Here is a 25,681-nt window from a genome sequence, read left to right as displayed (position 1 = left end):
TGAATAACAAATTCATGTTACAGATACACGATATTGAAAGAGTGCTCCAACAGAAGATGATAGAAGTGACTCGCGTAATGAAACACGACGTAGGAATGAAATATCCTGTACAATTTTAATATTTTAACACTTAACATTTATCAGCATGTATGATAAATATATATTTTAGTTATTTTAGTATGTATAGACAAGGCATGCAATGAACTAGTTTGACGTGGATTGGATCAGCACCTGAAGATGGCACTTTTGAACCGAAACATGTAGTGCGAGTGAGAAGAGGGGATAGATGAATGTATGCACTAGAAGACGGATAAAATAAATCATGGTGATAAGCCTAGTTTAGTTGGGCATTAGGTTTGCGTTATAATTCTTGGAATTATTCCTCAGCTATACACACGTATATGAGCAAACTACGAAAATAATAATTAATCAGTTAAATAACGCTCTAGAGTATGAAGCGCAATGTTAAGCATTTGTAAAAATCGACGAAGTTTACAACAGCATACTTATTTTTTCTGTATGGCTCTCAGAACTAACAGCAGAGAGCTCCCTAAACGTCATTAAGCAGTTCATTGTAATGAAGGCGTGATTATTTTCTGTGTTGTAGGAACACATTTTTAAAAATATTATTTAGATAAATTTCGAGCGTCAAATAGTTATTAGTTAATTGTTAATATAACATTACTATTTATCTATTTGCTGTTTTGTCTCTTCAAGGTATATCTGGTGGAATTAATGATGACAATTTGTTAATCTACTCTCAAGTAACTAGACACTTTATTCTAACAGGAAATTATTCCAACGTAACATTCTGTACAGAAGTTTGGAACTTTATCTTATTGATATTACCTCTAGAAACTTCAATACAATACATACTAATACAATTTTCTCCTCTAAATAAAGACGTCAGTCTAGAAGTAAACACAGAGAAGACTAAGTATATGTTGCTGTCTCGTCACCAAAATGCAGGGCAGAATCATGACATAAAGATAGGAAACAGATGTTTTGAAACTGTGGCACAGTTCAGATATTTGGGAACAAAGATAAGAGATCGAAAGCTGATTCAGGGGGAAATTAAGAGGCGATTGAACTCAGGTAATGCTTGCTACCATTCAGTCCAGAACCTTTTGTCTTCTCGTCTGCTGTCCAAAAATATAAGAATTAGAACATACAAAACTATAATTTTGTCTGTGGTTCTGTATGGGTGTGAAACTTGGTCTCTGACATTAAGGGAGGAACACAGACTGTGGGTGTTTGAGAATAGGGTGTAGAGGAGAATATTTGGACCGAAGAGAGTTAAAGTGACAGGAGGTTCAACAAAACTGCATAATGAGAAGCTTCATAACTTGTATTCTTCTCCAATTATAATTAGAATGATCAAGACAAGGAGGATGAGGTGGGAAGGACATGTAGCAGGAATGGGGGAGGAGGAATGCATATAGGATATTGGTGGGAGAGCCTAAAGGAAAGAGACCACTAGGAGGACTAAGGCGTAGGTGGGTTGACCATATTAGAATTGATCTTAGAGAAATAGGATGGGATGGTATGGATTGGATTGATCTGGCTCAGGATAGGGACCAGTGGAGGGCTCTTGTGAACACGGTAATGAACCTTCGGGTTCCATAAAATGCTGGGAAGTTTTTGAGTAGCTGCAGAATTGGCGGCTCCTCCAGAAGGGGTCAGCTCGAGGAGTAGGTAAGTAAGTAAGTAAGTAAGTAAGTAAGTAAGTAAGTAAGTAAGTACACCTTCACTCGAATACTGAGCGTTGCCAGTCTACAAATTCATGGTACATTTGAATCATAAAACGCAAAAGAAAAAAAGGAGCGCTTTCTTCACAACAAGAATCTTAATGTATTTATATCTCGCCGACTTTTTCATTTACAGTTTTGAAGTAATCTGAATTCGAAAATTTAAACTTTATAAAACTGTGTGGAACTTTATTAATTATGAATCTCCTGTTCAGCTTCGTGGCGACGTTTCTTCTTCATCGTCTCTCTCCTTCTGTGACAGGATTTACCTAAAGGAACAGAACACGAATAATTATTGTAAGGCCGATGGAAACGCAATCGCTTTCCTCGTGAGGTGGGAATATCCCGTTCAACTCTTGCCTTCCATACAAGATGTTTGGTTCCTTCAATTGTAGACTCCGTGGCTTTAGTCCGCGAATGCCGCTTGTCGGCGAAGTTAGTGCCAACTTTTGAGGATAGAGGGTGTCGCGTGATCAGCGCAACGGATCCCCACGGCCGTTAATCTCGGTTCTCTAGACCGGAGCCGCTACTTTTCCATTCAAGTAGCTCCTCAATTATCCTCACGAGTCTGAGTGGATCCCTTTCAAGACCCACTACTTCTCAGAAAATCTGGTAGCGTAGGGAATCGAACCCCGACCTCTGGATCTGTAGCCAGCAACTGTGACCCCTAGACCACAGAAGCAGTCCTTTAAATTGTATAGTTATATGTGTATAATCATTTAGAGTTTCATAGTTTAATAATATAATATACACGTAGTTTAATATATTAGACATATAGTTGTGGAATTGTACAAATTGAAATATACTTCTCATATTTTTTATATAAACGTCACTTCACTTTATTAGTGTCGAAATTCGATGAAATTTTGAGACTGTTTTTGCTTTCTATGTATAAAAAGTAAGTTTATGAGACCGTAAATGTCTCTCTGAACCAACTGATCCTCTTTACGAAATTTAGCTTCAAAGCTTTGTCATTCTTTGTCACACTAACGTGACAATTTCTGTTCCACTAAAATCAGCAATACCAACCTTATGGAGGCACAAATTTTTTATGTGGGATCAGCATTAGAGGGATTTAATTTTAGGCCCCGAAATGGTGTATTATAACAGATTTTAGAAAAATTTGCAGCCTTGCTGTAACTTTTGTCTGTTTCCGGTGTGATGGCAGTAAAAGAAGAACCATTTCCGCTCGGCAAGTGAAATATGATATGCTGATATGCTATGTATATTGTATGTAGAGTATTCCTCCTGCTGAAGAGTAACAAACATGGCGGTTATGCGAAACTTTAGGATTGTATCCCACTGGCGGAATCTGCACTGAAACAAGGAATTTATAAAGCAGAATAAATTAGCATTTATGATGTCAACTTCAGTAGCTCTGCAGGATTAGAAACTCGTGAAGGAAGGAAATAAATTTATGAATCTTCCCCGATCTCCTTGTTTCACAAATTGTTACAGCAACAATTGGCTTTGCGATTGTAAAGTCACGTGTTCTCTCAGCCGTAATTAGCATAAAACTCTACCTGCTGCAATGTCGTATGCGGGGTACGAGGGTGCATTGGGGCCGCATAAATGTGCCCCCAAGTCTCTCAAATGTAAAATATTTCACAATGCTTCTCATGCCTTTCTGAGCACGTGACTAAGTTAAGTTCCCATTTTTTATGAAGAAACTTTAGTGATAAAAATTAAAGAAAACCAATGGAGTTTATAGGCTAACGATATGTGAATAAAGGCTAGTAATTCACCCACATGTTCTTACTTTTCTTCTTTACTGGAAATAGTTTTCCTTTTGTACTATTAAAGTTGTTAAACCGTGGAAGCATGATTTTGCTTAAACTAGACAGTGACTTGATTTATTAAGCAATTGAATTTAAATGAAGAAGTGTTTTAATTGTAAAAGTAAGTAAGTAAAATAAAGGTATCCCTGTAACAGGCCGTGAAGGCCCATAGGGTTGTGAGATGTTGAGGTTCCCATATTTTCTAGAAAATCGGATCACAGGTGGCGGTAAGGTTGTCAGCCTTAAGCGCCGGCCGCCCTTTACCCCCAAGAATATTCCTGGTACTCCTTTCTGTTAGATGAGTCGACCCCAGGGCCATAGTGCGACTGAAGGATTAGGTAAATTGAAAAAATCCACCTCATCAGGATTCGATCCCGCGACCTTCCGGCTTGTAGCATAGTGCCTCAACAAAAAAAAGTTAAAACATGATTCGTGAAAACATAAATAAGCCTGTTTGATTTTCATCTCGCTTCATTTACACGGAAACTTGCAGCCTTATATGTCGTAACTTTTCCATGAACATTGCACATGCACGTGAAGTTCTGCAATTTCAGTTTTAAGACGAGTGTGGTTTACGTCAGTTAAGACCTTTAAAGCACAGTGTATGTACTTCATATTTCCATCTTTCCCGTATTAAATAGTCATTATTTTCACGAACTGTATTAAACAGCAAGACTTCCTAATATAGACGCAATCCGTTCTCTGTGTGGAAGGAACTGAATTTTTAACTGTATTTAGGTTAAAATCATGCTTCAGAGGGTTAACCCGAGGAACTAAAAAATAAAAACGCTTAAGCACCACTTTCTACGTATTTGGAAATTAGTATCAATAGAAATCTAAGGAAATGATACTCACTTTGTATCAGGTACTTAGAAGGGCAGTGCTGTAAACAACATTTAAATGACATTAGACACAAGTTTAATTGCATGCAGAAACAAACAAATGATTGGAATAATACAAAATTTTATTATTATCAAAAATGGATCTACAGTAGAACTTGGTTATAACATCATCAAAGGGACCTAAAAATAGTGTCGTTATAAACGAATGTCGTTGTAACCGAAATGGGCACTTCCACAGTAGCCTTATGTTAGTCACGTAAAAATCTACCAAAAACCGAGTTAAAATGTTGCATTTTTTAGTGAAATACGTAGTTAAGTACAGACTAACGTAACATTAACGTGGAATTGCCCAAATGTGTAATATCAAAGACATATTACAGCGCTTTTCACTGACAATACACACCGCACTAATACTGTATATTAAAGGTAGGCCTACTCACCAAATTACAGTAGATTATATCAATTGTTGTGCCTTACTGTACCTAGATACGAGTACAGTATTCAGTTATCTTCATCTGTTTCCTGTTACTTGCCCAATACACACTTACTAAATTACGTTCAATGTCCATATCAGAGAAATTCAGGAATGAAAATGACGTTACAGACGAGGTTGATGCATTTGTGCATGTCGTACTAAGCAAGGTATAAAAACAGTTGCTTTATGAGGAATTAGTTCGTACCATTGAATATTTGACGCAATAAGCAAGGTGTCGCAGAAACCGATGTTGCTATAACCAAGTTTTACTGTATATGTTTGAAAGCTGACACTCCAAAATTCTAAGGGTCTACCAATAGTAAGGCGACAAAATAAGTCGGGATTTTATGTGAAATACATCTAGAGTAAATATTCTGTAATATAAAGAAAGTAAAATCTTTCAACTTAACCATTAAAAATAGGTATATCATTTTTCATTGAAGAGGAATATTTACTTCTGGTTCGAAAACTACTGAAACCTATGTTGCTACTCGTGTTAATTATAGTAAAGTTAAGTTCCTTTTCAATTTATATGAGAATAAAGAGTGGTCTGAAGGCCGAGCCATAGCTCAAGCGGTTAGTCGCTGACTTCCCACAGCGGCAGCCCGGGTTCGATCCCGGGTCTGGTCAAGTGGGATTTGTGGTGGGCAAGGTGGCGCTGGGGCAGGTTCTCTCCGAGTACTTCGGTTTCCCCTGAAAATCTTCATTCCACCAAATTTTCCGTCATCATAATCACCTGGGGCAGGCTACAATAGGCCAATCAGTGGCCGCAGTGCCGAGTGAACCCAGTTGGACTGCCCCCCCCCCCACTAAGGGAATAAAAAAATGGGTGGTCTGAAAAACACACACGTAAGATGCTGCCTCAATGCTACTCCTATAAAACCCATTTGCATTTAACTGTACTAAATATGATCCAATATACAGTTGTTTAGTAAAAATTCTATGTTTCGTAACCCAAAACACAGCAATGTAAATGTTATGGGTTTCGCTCTATTTAGGTATGTCTTTGAATTATTCGGTGTATGTTAACAACATAAGTTTGCAGTCAGTACTTACAAGGTTTTCAAGTTCTGTGATGCATTTTACAAATTTGAAGAGTTCAGTATTCGACGTGTCGCATATTTTGCCCCCCTCATTTAGGTTGTTCATTTCTGTGAAGAAAAGTAACACAGTTAGGTCTAGAAATTAAATTATATCCAGTTTCCTCAAACCACGTTCTTTACAATATCAATGATGAATATAAGTAGAAATTAGAACAGCGAAAACGATTATTCAGTGCAGTGAAAATTAAAATACCCACAGAATTCTCCAGTATGAGCTGAAAGTGCATCCGATTTGCCACACTGACCGTTCTACATAGAACATTTAATNTTTTAATATTATTCATGCACCTACGTCTTGGTATTCATTAGGTTAGAATAAGAAAGTATATACACATATAATAATGCTATTGTTTAATTTATAAACGATTAAATGAAAATGCCTTTGCTTTTTATTATATTTGTTTCGATTAACTTACAAAATACACAAACATAAAATTGCATTTAGATCATTTTTTTCTTGAAGAAAGCAGTCTTCTGGGATTAGACACCGTGTATATGTGGTGTTAACCGACGTTTCGGAGGAACGTATCGCCTCCATCTTCAGGGTAGAAGAAAAAATATAAGAAATCTGCAAGCGAGGAGACCGTGAGAACCGGTAAAAGCACAGTCTGTTTTTACCGGTTCTCACGGTCTCTTCGCTTGCAGATTTCTTATATTTTTTCTTCTATCCTGAAGATGGAGGCGATACGTTCCTCCGAAACGTCGGTTAACACCACATATACACGGTGTCTAATCCCAGAAGACTGCTTTCTTCAAGAAAAAAATGATCTAAATGCAATTTTATGTTTGTGTATTTTGTAAGTTAATCGAAACAAATATAATAAAAAGCAAAGGCATTTTCATTTAATCGTTTATAAATTAAACAATAGCATTATTATATGTGTATATACTTTCTTATTCTAACCTAATGAATACCAAGACGTAGGTGCATGAATAATATTAAAATGGAGCTTAAAGAAATAGGATGGGGTGTTATGGACTGGATTGATATGGCTCAGGATAGAGATTATGGATGGCTCTTGTGAACACGGTTATGAACCTTTGGGTTCCATAAAATTTTTGGAAATTCTTGAGTAGCTGCACAACTGGCGGCTTCTCAAGAAGGGGTCAGCTCAGTTATTCTTACCTGACGTGCTGTACTTAGCATCTCTGATACACCTGTTTATCATGTTCTCCGTTATACCCAAAACCACGGCCCTGCTGTCGCTTGAGAAGAAACTGATCATTTCTTCAGGAAGAATGTTCCCATTTCTCTCGCTCTTGGAAGGGGAAAAACAAAAATTTGAAGTTAGATTGAATTAAGTTTCATGTTCGTCCATTTCTTTTACAATATTATATTTAAGCATCCTGTTACACTCTACACAATGTATGACACAAACTCCGTCCTAAGTGCAACAATTTATTGTAGTTCTTTAGTCTTGTTTTCTTCTACACTACATGTTTTGGCCGTAAATGGTCATCATCAGGTGTATACTCTCACGTAGCTGTTACACTGCACGTAGTTTAAAATTTAAAAACACCAGCTTACTTAATTGTTCATTTCTCCGTTGTTAATAGGTCCCGATATATCAGAATCCCCTCGCTGGTACTTGTCAGATATGTATAAAATCTTTGTTAATTTACATACGTCAAATTTGATTTTTGAATTTTGGTATTTTTAAAATCTTCAATTTAAATTAAAATTTTAAATTTTTTTTTTAAATGTAAAATTCACAGGGACACCTGCTCTAGGTCTACAGTGCTGCAGCGGCTACTTCTTGCTTTCAGCACCGTTCAGGTATTATTCTGTGTGCGTGCTTCTGCTTATCTTTAATACGTGTGCTGTCTGGTGTACTGACACAATACGTATAAATAAAGGGGCTGGAATCATGAACCGTTAAATAAATCGGTACAAACGAAGGAAATTAATGCCGATCACGGTAGCCGAGTGGTCTAAGGCATGCACTGTCTTCGCTCGCTTGGAAACCGGGAGCTGATCACCCACCCAAGGAATACTACTGAATGTGTAAGTTCTAGAAAAACCGAAGTGAACGCAGAAGTTCATGGAGGTAGGCCTAGGCCCACTGGGGTTGTAGTGCCAAGGGGGAGGGGGAGAATTGCAGATCTATTACGCTATATTTTTTTGTATTTCCTTCTTTGACAATCAGATTGTACAATGGAAGTGACCCACTCAAGCCACTGAAGTGTACAATTCTTAACTAATTGTACACAAGGCAGCAAACTGACTAAAAGATTGCAGTAGCTGATTGTCAATAAAGGAGATTAAAAAGAAGATTGTACAACCTATAAGTCAATGAGCTGACCGGTGTACAATATAAAAGCTAACTGTACACTCTACATGGCGTGAACGGAATAAATTTCCAGTGATGTTCTCCTAAGTTCCTTAGATCTGGTGGTCAAAATCTTCTGAGTCCTTGAATTACGCTATATGAGAGGCAGTATCAACTTACCAATCCAAGTTTGTAGCCCACGCACTGAAGGATACACTGCAAGAGGAAAACGACATCATTCATTTTATGGTTTAGTCATCGCATGTTGAAACTGAACAACAAAAACAACAAAAGCAGTTAAATCTATTTACTTACATTAAGAGTAGTCAACTGTCTTGTTGCTTCTTCTTTGTAATCGCCTGAAAAAAATATTAATTATTTATAGTTTATACGCACTTTATTATATTAATAATATTTGTTTCTCTAGAAATAAGTCACCAGTACATATTTTGCTGTAATGTTAAAATGAAATATTAGTTAATTTACAGTGATTTTAGATGTAACTGCTTTTTCCTGTATGTAACTTGAAATACAACTCATAATCTGTTAGCATTACAAGTTCATTTTCAGTAAAGAAAAATATTTTTCTATACACTTTCTCTAAGTAGAATCTGAAAACCATAGAGAAAGCAGTTTTTCTATGACCTCTAAATCATTGAATTATATTTGCAAAAGCCTTCCAGCGGTACGACAATGTCGTCCACATACCCTGCGACATTACTGTCTCCGTGTATTGTGTACATCCGTAATCACACGCGGAAAATAAACATCGTAATTGTCATTTTTTCCCTTATTCTTCTTTCCTGGTTTACTTAAAGATGATGCAACTACTCTATATTCTACGGCGTGTCCCAGGAGGAAAGGTCAATATACTGGAGGACATAGTGTCTGCCATTCTAAGCAAAACGTCTACACGTATATGTACAGTTGTCCTACTCCGAAAGGTTTCAGGTATAGAACTATTTTAACTTATCTCCCGCTTAAGGGAACGTCAAGATGCACTCAGAAGAGCAATATGCCATGTACTCACACGAGTTGCAAAGTGCTTTGATGCTGACGGCGGAATTTTCGTAAATGCATTTTACGCGGTAAACTATACCATCCAAGCGGTCTAAGGCATGCACTGTCTTCGCTCGCTCGGAAGCCGGAATCGTGGGTTCGAATCCAACTCAGGGCATGGATGTTAGTGTGCGTTTTTCTGTGTTTGTGTACAGGTAGAGGCCTTGCGACGAGCTGGTCACCCGCCCAAGGAGCCCTACCATATGTCTACCATATGAAACGGAAAGTTTCATGGAGGTAGGCCTAGGCCCAAACGAGGGCTGTAGCGCCAAAGAAAAAAACTATAGCATCTTTGGCACTCGAACAATAAATACCGGTATCAGAAACAGTACGTAATATCTCTTCTTATAAACAGTTTTCAGCTGTACAGTGAAACAGCTCTATACCGGAAACCGTTCGCAATAGGACACACGTACATATATACACTATTTGCTTAGAATGACCTTTCCTCCTGGGACACGCTGTAAAGCAAGAAACGTTAGGATGATTGGCGATCGAAGAATCTGAACTCACGTGGGAGGAAGCTATCGTGGACTATTATGCGGTAATATCTCGGCACATGTCTAGAGGGACTGAGGAAAATCACGAATAACCTCAGACATGGTATTTGGTGAGCTAGCTAATGTTCGAAACGGATACCTGCCGAATTGAAGCCAGAGACAATATCGCTGAGCCACTTTGCTCAGTTCGAAACTTTTCCTACGGAATGGATAATTTTATCACTTTGTTTGGGACGTATTCTCACTCACTGGGTTTGAGGTTTTCAATAGGGTGACTGAGTTCGGTCTTCTATGTTGCATCACTGTGCCTTTCCATATTTTCATATCCAGCGTCGAAGAGTAAGCCACGCTACAAAGAGCAGAAGCAGACAGCTTCACTACAAGCAGAGACTGACTGTCGTTGTTCCGTTGCCTAGGCCTTACTGCAGTACTGGAAGTGACAGCCCCATTCATCGGTGTTTTCTGTGAGGTTCGAACTAAGTATTTAAAGCTGGCCACAAAGCTGTGACCTTGAACAAACAAGAATTTGGTCTTGGGTACCGACAGAGCCTGAAACCAAGGACAACCCTACTCGCGAGGGCCAAGAGCAATTTACTGGACCTGGAATGTGCTGGCGAAGGCCATAAGCAATTTGTCTGGAGCCGAAAGGGCCGTACTCCATCTACGAGCATATGTGGTTGGGAGATTCCCGCAAGACGGGTGATCCCTGAGAAGAACGGGACATCTCCACAGCATCAACTACTCAAATATTTAAAAAATTTATATAGCCGAAGAAGAGTAAATATACTTATGCATGAAGTTGTAGGAAAAAGTAATATTCATTTCCTATACTGAGGACACGGAAAGAAGTCCCACGGATTAGTTCCCACCCTCCCCTACTAGCGCTACGGTCGAGCTTTTACGCTCCCCACCACAGCGTACTCCCCTATATTCCCCTCCAGCCGTCTAGCCTTTCGGTTCGCAGAGATGTTAGTAGTGAGAGCCTTCACTGGCTCGCCGCCTGCTTCTATTGGTTTCTCGTTTGGCTCACTCTCCGATCTTGAAGATGGAAACGATATATTCCTAGAAATTTCGGGCTCCCATCGAACTATACGGTGTCACAACTCACAGGACCGTATTCTGACATCAGACTGTTTTATCGGCTGAAGTAACATTGTTATTTGCACTGAATTCACTCAAATTGCATTACTTAACAAGTTCCTCAGAGTCTGGTTCATTCTCAATATACACACAGGTCATGTCAAGCAAAGAATGAATGCAGCGTGTTAAGCGTTTAAGCTGGCCATTTGCTCCCTCATCTTACTTACATTGCACACCACCCCTCTCCAGAGACTATCTGCTTTATTATTGTCACGTGTTAAGAATGATTCTCGACGGGATTTCGGAATATGGATTGGATTTATTGTTTACTGACAGTTCTTAACTACAAATCACTATAACACTATCGCTAATTTCCACACTTTAAAAATCACTACACCTCACGCTGAATCTTTTCAATCTTCTGCAATCTCTACCAGGCATTTCTTGGTAACGGCTTCTAACAGTGTGGATTCTTCAACTGCGCCGACCAAGCTTTTTCTTCACATGATTCCATTATAACTGACTTCTCCCGGTTTCGTTGTTGAACTCTAATTGTTTCCTCAGAGACGCTACACAGTAAAGGTTGCGTATACTTGTTTATTATGGATGTGTTACCTAGCAGCGGATGTAGTTTCACCGTTTGTTTCAAGGTCGTTACCTAGTAACGGGACTACAAGCTACATTGTTTTTACTTATTGAGCCAAGATAGAGCAGTTCATATAGCGAACGGCTATAGTGGGGAGGCAGAGTGTTCGAAGTTCGAGTCCTGGTAGAAGCAAGATTTTTCTTCTCTCAACTTCGGCCAGACCGGTTCTGGGGTGCACCCAGCATCCTATCCAGAGGGTACCGGGGACTCTTTCGACGAAGGTAAAGTGGCCGTGGCGTGAAGCTGACCACTCACCTATATCTAGAGCCTACGCCAAGAATCCAGGGATCTACGCATCTCCTCCCGTATCAAGAAAAGTGGTTATATACTTCCAGTTTAAAATAATTTATATTAATGAAGTGAAATGACATGATTTTTTAGTTGAAATTAAGCACCGAGAGGGACAGAGTGGAAGAAAAATTCTTTTATGTGAGGGAAGGCACATAAAAAGGAGATAGGGTGCTAAGCTGTCGGATGGAGAAGAATCTATGTTCATTCTTTCCTTGACCGGACTGTGGTACAGAATAGTTTGAAAGCGCGAGAGAGTCTGGTTTTCTTTAAATCCCCAAAATTACAGCGTAACACTTCTATGATGACTCCTGACACACATTTTCTTAACACGATAAAATGTGTTTTGGTCAGGATGAAATATTCTGCCATGACCTATTCAGAAGCTATATTTGAAGTATTTGATTTTATTCCTAGCATATAAGCTTTAGAATTATCAAGTCAAGGAGAATGAGCTGGATAGGGCATGTAGCATGAACGGGGAAGAAGAGAAATTTATATAGGATATTGATGGGAAAGCCAGCAGGAAAGAGGATGAAGACGTAAGTGAGCGGATAATATTAAAATGGATCTTAGGGAGTTATGTACTGGACTGATGTGGCTCAGGATGGGGAGCAGTGAAAGGCTCTTGTGAACACGGTAATGAACTTTCGGGTTCCATAAAATGTTGGGAAGTCCTTGAGTATCTGCACAACTGGAGGTTTCTCAAGGAGGGTTCAGCTCCTTGAAAACAGTTAAGTTAGTACACGATTTGAACATTTACCCCAAAACTTACCTTTTTCTGAAATACCTTCCTGTACAACGTCAATACATTCTCTGACAGTCTCATTGACTGAGTATGTCAGGTTTGAAGGCACATCACAGCATCTCTGAAAGAAGGATAGAATATTTTAATGAGGACAAGAAAATTTGTGAGCTGGACACACCGATCCTATCTGCCCCGTCTGAGGAAACAACTACACTGGGACCGCTGAAAGATGTCCCCTGGACGGTGAGGATGTTGGTCCTCAAGACTTTCTCCTTACTGTCTAATGTTGCTTTCCAATCCAGCCCCCCTGGCCTGTGTCAACAAGCACAAAGGCCTTGTCGTTATGGAAGGTGGCCACATTGTTAGTACTACTGATACATCTATGAAGAGAACGGATGGAAATAAATAGAAAAATGCACCTCGGTGGAGATATGTACAGTTTAGGTACAATGGATTTGTTTGTGTTGCTTCAGTATAGTATATGGTTTGTTAATAGATCATCAGATGTACTTATGAGGTTAGCCCTTTGAATGTCAGTGAATACTATATAAAGCACCCACTTTAACAAACTAAAATTCTTCTTTCTGCTCACAGAGTCTCTTTGTAGGTTTCCTACGGTTCCCACATGGAAGGTGGCCACATTGTTAGTACTACTGATACATCTATGAAGAGAACGGATGGAAATAAATAGAAAAATGCACCTCGGTGGAGATATGTACAGTTTAGGTACAATGGATTTGTTTGTGTTGCTTCAGTATAGTATATGGTTTGTTAATAGATCATCAGATGTACTTATGAGGTTAGCCCTTTGAATGTCAGTGAATACTATATAAAGCACCCACTTTAACAAACTAAAATTCTTCTTTCTGCTCACAGAGTCTCTTTGTAGGTTTCCTACGGTTCCCACGGTATTCAGCGATTATTTAGCTAACCAGCATTAACCGGTTGTTCTTTGGAGTGGAGACGTAATAGGTTTCCTGCGAGGTACGAAATTAATTTGTATATATTATTTCCCCCTCGTTGGTGTCTCCACCTTATCGTGGTGAGGGGGTTTGAGTATGCCAAGGACCCTGAGAGCTATACCAGCGGTAGCGTAGCTACTGGCAGGGCCTCCCTTGCTGGACAGGTCAAAGGGTAGGCATCAGACGAAGAGAGACACCAAAAACCAAAAACTGATGCCGGAAGCAGCGTCATCAGCATCGACTTGAAGCACAGAACAAATGATGCTCGAGATGGTTCAAGTTCGTATAGCAACAGGCGTGACCAGAGTGGTTTGAACGGCTGCTGTACTGCGATGTGGAAAGCAAATGGAAAAACTACCACATTATCACTTTTCCTGGATAGTCTCTTTCCAAAAACAGAAGATCACATTAAGTGGAGGAACTGTTTTGGAAGAGACTGTGGACCTGTCATCTGACAGTTACTGATCAATCAATATTATTTATGCGAATTTGAGTCCTGAAAGAGTTAAGTTCAATTATTTATTGTGTTAATGCTTCGTCTCAAGACACTACGTGTATTTTTACGTGTTATTAATTAATTTAATTAAATATAACAAAGATGTGTGACAAGTCTGAAGACGATATCATAATCTAAACTTGTATTTACAGTGTAGTTATTTTTTATATTATGTCCTACACATTAAACTTTTAAAGTCTATACCAGCTGCGTTGACATTAAAAACTCCAGTTTTTCAAACAGAATATATTTATGTGTTTCGTATATTTCTGAGAATAATCAGGGGCTATTTACCTATACGTTATTAAGCGGTCGCATTTGAAATGGACAGGTAGTTAATTCCCTGTGTTACAAGAATTGGATTTTTTTTAAATCTTATTCAGATGAACCGAACAGTGCGTATACGGGAAACCCTGTGGCCTGTCATGTCTAAACACGTCTTCTCTATTTCTCTCTCTCTGTTGAAGCAAATGCTAAGATTCCCCAAGTTCTAAGTTGCTAATGTGTGCAACTCATGGAGCCCCCCTCCCAGCTTTGAATTTGTCACAATGAGATCCTTTGTGCTGAGGGTTTTCACTTTATCTTATATAAATATGCATTTGAAGTTAATCTGGAAATCAAAATTCCTCTGAACCTTTGGTAACCACGTGCCAGAATACAGAGTAACACACTTGTATACCAGAAGTTTACTATCCAAATCTTCATCGTCAGCACCAGACTTCATTCTCTGAGTCCTACACGTACCTCAAAAAAGTAGTTTTCCATTTTCTCGTGATCTGTCTCATTTACTTTCTTCTTGGTGACCTTTATCGTCTCCTTGAACTCCACGTTGCCCGTGACAATGATCGTGTCGTCGCCTTCGGATCCTGTGATGACGTTCTGCAATACTAAATGGGAAAAACATAGGATGATAAATAATAATAACAGAGCGCTGTTAACCGCAGCATCGATTGTCTTCAAGATATCTCCTCTGCACGGGCCCCACGGAAAACACCGTCTTCTTTACTTAATGATGCTTCGTTGCCTAGCAACAGACGTCCTGTTGTTCCGTGCGTTTGCTTGGCGTAGACCGCATATAACACACAGTTTATCTTATATTGTTCTCACGTTCTTAAAGGGGGTGTTTACCGGCTGTGGCACAGAAACAGCAGTTCTTCTATTGTTGCTGTATTCGTTGACGTGAGAATGTTTACAATATTCCTCAATTGTTATAGAAACAGCCCATATGTCACAATATTAATTTTGTTTTTTGTAAATGTATATATTTTTCTTTTCCCAGTTCACAGTGTTAACTTTATGTGTGTTAATAGATTTATTATTATTATTATTATTATAATAATATTCTTGTAATATTCTTGGGGATAAAGGATTGCCAGCGCGTAATGCTGACAACCTTACTGCCATCTATGCGCCGACTGTCTAGAAAATATGGGAACCTCAACATCTCACAACCCTATGGGTTTCCACGGACTCTTACAAGGATACTTTTACTTAACTCTATCGTTCTTGCAGCCAACGGCCATACCAGGTTGAAAACACCGGTTCCCGTCCGATCACCGAAGTTAAATAACATTGGATGTGGTTAGTACGTGGATGGGTGACAGCTTGGGAACACCACGTGATGTTGTCACTTCTTTTTTTAATTGGTGTTGCGGCTGTTGACTTGGTCATAAGTAAGATTTGAATTGAATTATTATTACTAGCTTTGTTATTAACCATATTATATACATTTTATTGTTTTGTGTTCTATGTTTTCTTTAGTCGTGCTCGCGTTTTCTTTGTCTTTGGGCTGTTAATTTGGCACGTAAATAAATAAGAATGTAATTTAATTGACTGCTACTCTCACGTGTACTGCAAATTGGCCAGCATACTGCCACTGTTACCTTTACTACTATTATCATTTACTGTCAAAAATTTTGCTGCTACTCCTACAACTGTCCTGCATAACAAACAAAAACAAACTCCGTGGTTTTAGCCCGCAAGCGAACTATAGCGACCGAGCGACCGCCACTTGTTGGCGAAGTTAGTGCCAATTTTAGCTGATAGAGGGTGTCGCGTGTTCAGCGCAACGAATCTCCACTGCTGTTAATTTCGGTTTTCTAGACCGGAGCAGCTATTTCCTTGAAATAGCTCCTCAATTATCCTCACGAGGCTGAGTGGATCCCGTTCCAGACCCACTACTTCTCAGAAAATCTGGTAGCGCCGGGAATCGAACCTGGGACCTCTGGATCTGTAACCAGGAACTCTGGCCACTAGACCACAAAGACGGTCACTGTCCTGTATAACCTTTCGTTAAATAGAAATTGGAAATAGACCCTACCTGTATTCAGATGACGTGCTTGTGGTGGAAGATACATCTCTTCGCCCCACGCAGACACGCTGCAAGCCGCAGCCAAAAGCGTTAACATACAGGGCGACACCATTGTGACCAACTGTGTTTGCGTGTGTGGTGCTTAAGTTTATATAACGATGAGCAGCAGCAGCGAGTTGATGACACTTGCATCATGTGACAATGATTACACGCATGATGAGCACGTGATCCCCCTGTTTCAAGGCTGACCACGGAGTTATGATTTTAATGTGACAATTGTATATAGAAGCCTCTCTCCAGGGATGATAAAAATTTGACTTTGAAATAAGATTCTAACGTCTTTGTCATCATATTCTAGCTTAACCCTTTATCCATTCAAGCCTAAAATTCGTACAAAAATATCTAAAATTTCGATTATACCTCACACAATACAGGGCCCACCTTCTTCGCAAAAGCAACCGGTAAATGCTGTTTAGGAAAATAGTAGCAGCTTATTCTTACAATGGCACGAAACTTATAATTACGTTGTGTCTGTATAGCTCTATATTTTCTTGTCCTCGGCAATACTGAAGGTGAGTGGTCAGTTTCACGCCCCGGCTGCCTTATCCCCGGGGAAAGAGCCCCGGTATCCATTTGATAGGAGGTTGTGTGGACCACAGAGCCGGCCTGGACGACATTGAGAAGAGAAAATTCTTAACCCTACCGGCACTCGAACTCCGACCCGTCGAACGTCTAGCCCGTAGCCAGCCGCTATACCGACTGAGCTATCCCGGCTCCTTACCACTGTACTATAACGGATTAAAATAATATACAGCAGTCCCTCGTCAACCAATGGGGTTACGTTCTCGGTTAACAAAGCCTTTGCTGGCAAGAACAGGGCCTTGTGGGAAATCGTGGTTTATGGGAAAAACAACGGCTGTTGACTCTCTTTAGAGCCATAATAAATTTTCCGTTCCTGTACTGAACACCAGAAATAAACATAAGTAATAACATTACACAAAATTAGCATGTAAAAAGTATTACGTAAATTGTAATCTGGAAGCTGCAAAACTCGTTACGGATGCCGTTAGAATCATGCACAGAGCAAACGTGGATCTTTTGGTGCAGAAACGACCGACTGTTTTCAGTGTGTGACAAATTAATAATCCAGACTCTATCAAACTGAGGGACACGAGGTAGTGTAGTTGGTTGAGACACTATGCTACAAGTCGGAAGTTCGCGGGTTCAAGTCCCGATGAGGTCATTGGATTTTTTTCAATTGACCTCATCGTTCTGGCCGCACTATGGCCCTGGGGTGGACTCAGCCTCCAGCAGAAACGAGTACCAGGAATTAATTAAATAATATTCCTTGGTGGAAAAGCACGGCCGGCGCGTAGGGCTTGCCGCCATCTATGAACCAATAGTCTAGAAAATGTAGGAGCCTCGAAGTCCCACAACCCTATGGGCCTTCATGGCCTGTTACAGGGACAGCTTTGCCTTTACTTTATTTACTATCAAACTGAAACTAGATACAGACGGATAGCCCTAGATACTTTAAATCCACGGTTGGCCAAACAACAGTTGGTAAGGAATCGTTCTCTGTACCAATACTTGATAGTTCAGTCAGTAAGGCTAACGCTCACAGGATGGGGAACCAGGTTTGATCCCCAACAGGGACAGTGCATTTTCGTCCGACCACACTGCGGCTAGACCAGCTTCATGTTCAGAAGAGTCTCGTACACAATTTGTAACTGTGATAATTAATGACACTTTTTTTTTCCTGCGTTACTTTCTTTTACGATATATATCTTTGTTATATTATTAAAATATCCATAAACAGATGTTTAGCTTTCCCTAAATTTCAAAACAAAGAAATAATATTAGTTTAAATTATTTTCTGAAATTATTCAAATTATACTGAAAATTGCGGTGTGCTTTTGGTCGTCACAATTGCGTATAATATACTAACATTAATAAACAGTTTGTATGATAGTGGTATGTATGTGTACCGCCTACTTGAATGTTGAATAACATGACGTATCATCTATGTATTTTGTTTATGAGATTCACTGCTTTCCAAAATAAAATACAACGGTTTGCATAAACATAGTTGAGGCTGGTGACAAAGGTACTGTTTGTACTCCCTGAGTCAGGAACCGACATTTGAAACTTGTTTAGATAGATTTCGCTTTGTAAAGGTTTATACTGTAAGCGCAGCTTTGTGCGCAGTTCATTCAGTGAACATTTTTTCTAGCAAGTTATCACGTGTGTGCAGTTAATCAAGGTCGGCCATTATTCGAGTCGGACGCGTGACCGCATCCTGGTGAAACCGGAGACAGGACACATGACCCGGCTGTCCCATGACATTGTTCTGTTTCTTAAAGTTCACGATTGCGACACTTAACGTCACGCCATTCTCTATACGTTGCTTTGAAAATGATCATTTCTCTGCACGAATTTAGTGTTTGTAGCCCGAGCAAGAGTTAATTTTTTTTAACTATTCTGACTTGGATTCGGGAACTACCAGATTCGGTTATTGTCTGGAACACCTGCTGTCTTGGCTTACATTTTCGTCAGTTTTCTCACTACGTTCAGGTGAGCGCCAGACATACGCCGTTCGTTCTTGCGTTTAGACGCGGGTCAACATCGATGGCCAATTGTGCCTGAATAAAACTCAGAATTGACCACTCTTTTTGAGCCGGGATAACGTAGTCGGTATAGCAAATAGCTACTGGCTGGACGACCGAGAAGTCTGAGTTCGAGTCCCGGTGGGGTCAAGAATTTTCACTTCTCCATGTCGTTCAGACCGGCACTGGGATCCACCCAAATGGATACTGGGGGTTCTTTCCAATCGAATAAAGCGGTCGGGACGTGAAGCTGATCACTCACCTCCAGCTAGTGCCAAGGTCAAGAAAGCTTGGGTCTATATACCCACTCCCCTATACGCCTTCATGGTGTAGTGTTTTCTCAGGTACAGGAACAATTTTGCCTTCATCTTTTACCTTTATGTATCACTCTTTATGGAATCCAACAATATATTAATCAAAGACAGAGTTTTACCAGACTGTGGATTGCTTTAACACCTGATATAAAGTTCAGTAGAGACAAGAGCACACATTGCTTGGCGGCGGTCAGGCATGCGGTCTTCAAGTGACTAGACTGCCGTGGTAGCGAATACTCCTAGAAATAGGGCATAATCTGCTGTACTGAGCCTAGACTGACAGGGATCTTGTATATGTTATGCATACTGGATATTAAGACTTAATTGTAAATAAGTGTGCATAGTGACAATGGACTAATACAGGGTGACTCGTATAGAGCCGGCCCGATGAATTTGCTAATAATTCCGCAGGTGATGCATATAACCGCTCACAATTACGACATAATAATCCGTGGGCCGTGCTGAGTCGAATGGGGTGCGCATGATCCGGCAAGTGGCAGCCCTTATGCTGCAAGGTCAAGGTCAATGCCGAAACGTATCTGCAGTGCGCAGGCGACAGTCATGGAGTTCACTGTTGAACAGCGAGTGTTTCTAATGTCTACTTGAAAACGGCGGACACTTTAAACACCTGCTCTGATCACGGCACACAATCCAAGATAAGATATGTGTAAATTACTTTAATATCTGTATGGTATATATTATATTACACCTCATTTCGTCGTGCCGGTTCTATATGAATCACCCTGTACTATCGACTATGACTGACAAATGAGAGGCCCGACCTCTCATCAGAGAGGGCTCCCCACATGGACAGGACTGTTACTTTCATGAGCCCCAGCCGGCGCTCGACACCAAGACAGAATGACTGACCGTCAGTCGCAATGTGACTTTGACTTGAGTACATATTGTATTAGAAGACGTCAACAAAGCAGGTTGTGTGTGGACGAGACACGGATATCGGTAAAAATGGTAAAGCTGTTCGTGTAACAGGCTGTGGAGGCCCATAGGTTGTGAGACAATCAGCTCACAGATGGCGGTGTGGTCGTCAGCATTATGCGTAGACCGCCCTTTACCCCGAGGAAGGTTCCTGTTACTCATTTCTGTTAGAGCCTGAATCGACCTCAGGACCACATTGTGGCTGAAAGGATTAGGTCAACTGAAAAAAAAAGACGTACTCAGGAATCGAAACCGTCACCTTCGGCTTCTAGCATAGAATCTCAACAAACAACGCTACTGCAGGCAAGCGATATCGAAAGCAATTTATATATCAGAGTTTATTAATATTTATGAAACATTACACACTCCACAATTGCTGTGAATATTTGTTAGTGGCGCAATAAACATTTGCATTTCCTGCTGAATACCCTTTATGCAGCAACATATACTGTCATCATTAATTCACACTGTACAAACACTTCAGTTCCTGCCTGTAATGGTAACATACTTTACCTCCAGAAATTAAAATTACATATTTATACGTATGTTTGCTTATTGTGTCCTAGTAGGATGAAACAGGAATGAGGTACCTTTAGAACTTTGGGTGTCATGATCTCGTCAAGTTTATTACAGCTGTAAGAGATCAACTACATGCAAGGCGTACGCCTTAAAATTTCACGGCACTGTTGAAATTATGACCGTTCTTTTGGGTTTTGATACCGTGTAATCTTGTAGAAGATATCGACATTTCAATAGAACATTCTACCTTCAACTTCAGCCTTGAAGACAGAGAAACTTTAGCGTCTGAAATCTCAGAAAATTTTAGTCTGAATAATGCGAATCTGTATAACTTCCTGCCGATCTTGTAATAGCTGGTCTATATTGACACTCCTTTTTTTTACTACTAGTGGGGTGGGACTAAGTCCCTTGTACTGCGGCCACTTCTGGCCTATTGTACCAGCCCCAGATGATAGGTGAGGGTGATTGTGGAGCAATTGGTGGAATGAAGATAGGCAGGGGAAACCGACGTACTCGGAGAAAACCTGCCCCAGCGCCACTTTATCCACCACAAATCCCACTTGACCTTGACACTCACTTAACCCTTTGAAGCATAGTGATAATTGTGTGTACCACACGTTTTGCTTATATAAAATAGAGCTTGGTTCCGATGTGTTGGCACATGCGTAGAAGACAATTTTTGTGTATGGGCGGAACGGACGAGTCCATCTGCAGACTTGAAGAGTAGGCAGTTCAGTTTGCTGTTGACAGTTGGGTTCTGCGTTGTAGTAGGTCGTAACGGTCTTGCCCTTCTCCTCCTTCCTGCAGGTTTGTGCCATGACAGAGTAATTGTGTTGAAACATTAAAGGTCTCTGCATTTTTTCTGTATATTTTATTCGTTTATTTCTTATGATTCTCAATATAAACAGGCGCTGTTTCCCTGAAGGACATTAACTGGGTTGTCTTTGCAACAGAGATGTATTAGGAAGGTTGCTGCCGTCTGGGGTGTGGTGCCGTGGGACGTTACCAGGGCTTCAGAGGAACCTCTGCCTCAGTCTCCATAGCAGGAGGTGTAACAGCTTCTTCCGAAACACTGGAAACGCTCTATAAGTCTAAACTAACTAACTTCTTGCAACTCAGCCCTTCTTGAGAAGCCGCAAGTTGTGCAGCTACTCGAGAATTTCCCAGCACTTAATGGAACCCGAAGGTTCATCACCGTGTACATGAGAGCCCTCCAGTAGTCCCTATCCTGAATCAGATCAATCCAGTCCATACCACCCCATACTACGTCTCTAAGATCCATGTTAATATTATCCACATACATACGTCTTGGTCTTCCTAGTGGCATCTTTCCTTCTGGCTTTCCCACCAAAATCCTATATGCATTCCTCGTGTCTTTCATTCGTGCTACATTCCCTGCCCATATCATCTTTCCTGACTTAATCATTCTGTTTGTACTCACGAGAAGTACACATTGTGAAGCTCCTCATTAAATTTCTCCAACCTCCCGTCACTTCGTCCCTCTTCGGTCCAAATTTTTCCCTTCAGCCCCCTGTTCTCAAACACCCACAGTCTGTGCCCTTCCCTTAATGTCAGAGACTAAGTTCCACACCAATCAGAACCACAGGCAAAATTATAGTTTTGTATATTCCAGTTGTTATGGTTTTAGACAGTAGGCTAGAAGACAGAAGGTTCTGGACTGAACTGTAGCAAACATTGCCCGAGTTCAATCTCATCTTCATTTCCTCCTAATCAAATTTTGATTTGTTACTCACGTTCCCAAATATCTGAACATTTTCAAAATATCTGTTACCTATCTCTATGTCATGATTTTGCCCTGCATTTTGGTGATGAAACAGCAACATATAATCAGATTTCTGCATTTACTTCTAGACCAACCTACTTACTTAGGTCGCGCCATAGCTCAAGCCGTTAGTCGCTGGCTTCCCACCGCGGCGGCCTGGGTTCGTTCCCGGGTGTGGTCAAGTGGGATTCGTGGTGGACAAAGTGGCGCTGGGGCAGGTTTTCTCGGAGTATTTTGGTGTCCCCTCGCAATCTTCATTCCACCAATTGCTCCACAATCACCCTCACCTATCATCTGGGGCTGGTACAATAGGCCAGAAGTAGCCGCAGTACAAGGGACTTGGTCCCTTGTAGCCGTTGGTTGTAGATTGTTCAATAAACCAATTAACGATCTCTACGGCGTCTTCAGTAACGAAACACATTACAGTATGAAGAATCAGATTTTGTGTAGGCTACTTATAATTATTTGCTCTTCACTTGTGATATTTCTAGACAACACTGAAAAATATAAAGGTACATTTAATTAACAAGCTACAAATTGCAGAATAACAAGCCAGAAAATGCCTGTCAGTAAAACGACTGATGTAAGGGTGGATGGCATGGGTTCATTTTCCGACAGCGTCAGGAACATTTCTCTGCATTACCAAGTGCACACGGAGAGTAGGGATTGTCCGTGTTCCGGATAATTAACGCCTGGGCTTTTCCCCCGAGGGAATAGCACCGGAACATGACTGTTTGCCTCCAACTAACACCGAGGTCAAGTATGCGTGGAGCTATACTTCCAGGCCCCCACATCAATCAGGTGGTTGTGTGGATAATCACAGTGACAAATTGACTTATACGTATAAGAAACTGAGAGATTTTTTTTCCATTGGCCCTACGGCCCTCATTTGGGCCTAGGCCTACCTTCAAGAAAATCTCCGTTTCACTTCGGTTTACTAGATCTTAGACATTCGGTAGGACTCCTTGGGCGGGTGATCAGCTCGTCGCAAGGCCTCTACCTGTACACAAACACAGAAAAACGCACACACACAAACTAAACATCCATGTCCTGAGTGGGATTCGAATCCCCGATCCCGGCTTCCGATCGAGCGAAGACAGTGCATGCCTTAGACCGCTCGGCTACTGTGACCGGCAGTGTATAAGAATAATATATAAGAATTCAGTTCGTACCTCACAGGAAACAGATCCGAACCCACGATCCCGGCTTCCGAGCGAGCGAAGACAGTACATGCCTTAGACCGCTAGGCTACCGTGACCGGCTGAGAGAAGATTAAACGGAGGAATTTTTGGTGCCGCACAGTTCAGAACCCAGCTTCCCGACTGTTGTCCAGAAACTTAGTGATTAAAATACCAAGTACTGTAATTTTATCTGTTGCTATGGTAAAATTTATTATTACCTCTACACAATCTTCACGGTCCACCCAACTTTTTATCTAATGGGTACCGGGGGCCCTTTCCCCTGGCGTGAGGCGGCCAGGGCGTGAAGCTGACCACTCTTCTCCAGTTAGTGCCGAGATCAAGACAATTTGTGTCTATACATCCACTCCCCATACGTCTTCACGGCTTAGTGCTTAATTAGTTAAGCACAAGAACAGCTTTACATTTATACTATCACCACACATTTTATCTGTAATTCTGTATTTCAGTATCCTGTTGCAAAACTTTAATTAAAACGTCTATGTATCCACAGTCCGTCAATAATGCAACAATTGTTTATTCACCATTTAACGCTTAACACAACATGTTTCGGCCATAGATTGCCATCTGCAAGTGTCTTATTGCGTCCAAACTGTTACACTGCTCTTACGTGCGCTGCTAAAACCGCGCGTTGCAGTCTACTTAAAATAACGTAAATAATTAATTAAAATCAATTAAAATTTCCACCTCATAAGGGGCGTCGTCCACTTGTTTGGAGCTATGAGATATTCCAGAAGGTTTGTTTCTGCAGCTTGTTTCTCTGTTCGTTAGCCCGTTGTTTTGCTGTGTCTGTATCTGTAATGTGCCCCTTTGTTGTGTGTGTCGTCTTCACTAGTGACTAGTGAAGACAATCCGTCGGTCCAGACTTTTGCCAGGGTTCAGTGACAGTGATGGAACTCGTATATACTCCGTGCCACTGACGGTTACCGGAAAGGCCCTGCAACGAGCATATCTTGATTTCGGGAATCTGTCGAACTGTGATGGTTAAATACATCGGAAGTGAACGCGTGTAGTTGATACGACTGTCATAATAGGATAGTATTGATGAAAGAGTTGTAAGATGTTAGTGTGATACTTGTAATAAAATATTACGTGAGTGTGAATCGTTTAGTGCAGGATGCGAACGTTATGATAAGCTAAGATGCAATGGGAGACCTGTTCTCTAACATTCAATATGGCTGGCTGTTTGATCTCCACCGGACACCGTCGAAACTCAAGCAGCTACTGTAGGTGAGTAAGCAAAGTGTACTGCGTAGTAGCTACTTTAACATGATGAACATATAAATGGGGTGAATAAATGTGGTCTTAGATCGACAGTGAAGTAATTCGCCCCGAATATTTTCCTGGGGATGCTAAATGTGCAATATACACAGCTGAATATAATAATCTTGTGGGAAGTTTCTACCAGATGAAGAGCATGTTTGTTAATTCAAAGTACACAACAGTTTACGTCTTCATATATTCCGGAAAAATTAACGGAAGTTGATTGTGTTACATTGATATAAACAAACTTTAATTAATATTTAAATGAAGTTTAAACAATCTGTATTTTTGTATTTTTAAAAAACTGTCTCGTATTCATGACCATCACCTGAAAATAATTTCATGGAAGGAGAGAGGTTTAGCAGGTTAATGAAAAATAAATAAAATGTTGTTACTATGATTAACGTAACAAAAATTCCGTAGTCATGCAATTTACTGCTAACCACCAGAATATGGCGATATGTGCTTCTTACATGCTTGCTCTTAAATTCAACATAAATTACTTTATTTTTCTGCGTTGAGTTTGTGTTTTTGTTATGAATTTTAATATTGTGACATGTTGACCCCTACCTCCCCAGCGGTACGTGGCGGTAACGTAACGCTCGCGTTACTACGGTAATAGGCGAGTTCCCGCCCCGTCACTCCCCTCCGCGGTGACGTCACCGAGGGATATCGCGGTCGCTAGGCAACGCGAGTCAACAGCGGCGACGTTACGATAGTAACAGCGGTTACCTCCGCTAGCGTTACATAGCAAC

At 40.6% G+C, this 25,681-nt stretch overlaps 1 protein-coding gene and 1 pseudogene across 1 annotated transcript; one reads left to right on the top strand and one right to left on the bottom strand.

Annotated features, from left to right (window-relative positions):
• Positions 1 to 1,732: 1,732 nt before the first annotated feature.
• Positions 1,733 to 16,444, bottom strand: LOC111863145. The gene is made up of 9 exons (XM_023849195.2): positions 16,316 to 16,444; positions 14,740 to 14,882; positions 12,565 to 12,658; positions 8,532 to 8,575; positions 8,397 to 8,432; positions 7,073 to 7,205; positions 5,900 to 5,994; positions 4,382 to 4,409; positions 1,733 to 2,017 (listed from the first exon to the last, which is right to left on the bottom strand). The coding sequence occupies exons 1-9, from the start codon at positions 16,416 to 16,418 to the stop codon at positions 1,941 to 1,943; spliced, it is 753 nt and encodes a 250-aa protein (XP_023704963.1). The 5' UTR covers positions 16,419 to 16,444; the 3' UTR covers positions 1,733 to 1,940.
• On the top strand, positions 15,507 to 15,625 carry LOC111863159 (annotated as a pseudogene).
• Positions 16,445 to 25,681: the final 9,237 nt, after the last annotated feature.

This window comes from Cryptotermes secundus, unplaced genomic scaffold (assembly GCF_002891405.2).
Source record: "Cryptotermes secundus unplaced genomic scaffold, Csec_1.0 scaffold6, whole genome shotgun sequence".
In the NCBI taxonomy this organism is placed as follows: domain Eukaryota; kingdom Metazoa; phylum Arthropoda; class Insecta; order Blattodea; family Kalotermitidae; genus Cryptotermes; species Cryptotermes secundus.
The sequence above is the reverse complement of the archived record's forward strand: the minus strand, read 5'-3'. Positions and strand labels throughout refer to the sequence as shown.

Coding starts and splice junctions, on each gene's coding strand:
- LOC111863145 (XM_023849195.2), bottom strand. CDS start 16,418: ATGGTGTCGCCCTGTATGTTAACGCTTTTGGCTGCGGCTTGCAGCGTG. Junction 12,659..14,739: donor TGGAAAACTACTTTTTTGAG/GTACGTGTAGGA, acceptor TCCTTCTTTCAG/AGATGCTGTGATGTGCCTTC. Junction 8,433..8,531: donor GACAGTTGACTACTCTTAAT/GTAAGTAAATAG, acceptor TTCCTCTTGCAG/TGTATCCTTCAGTGCGTGGG.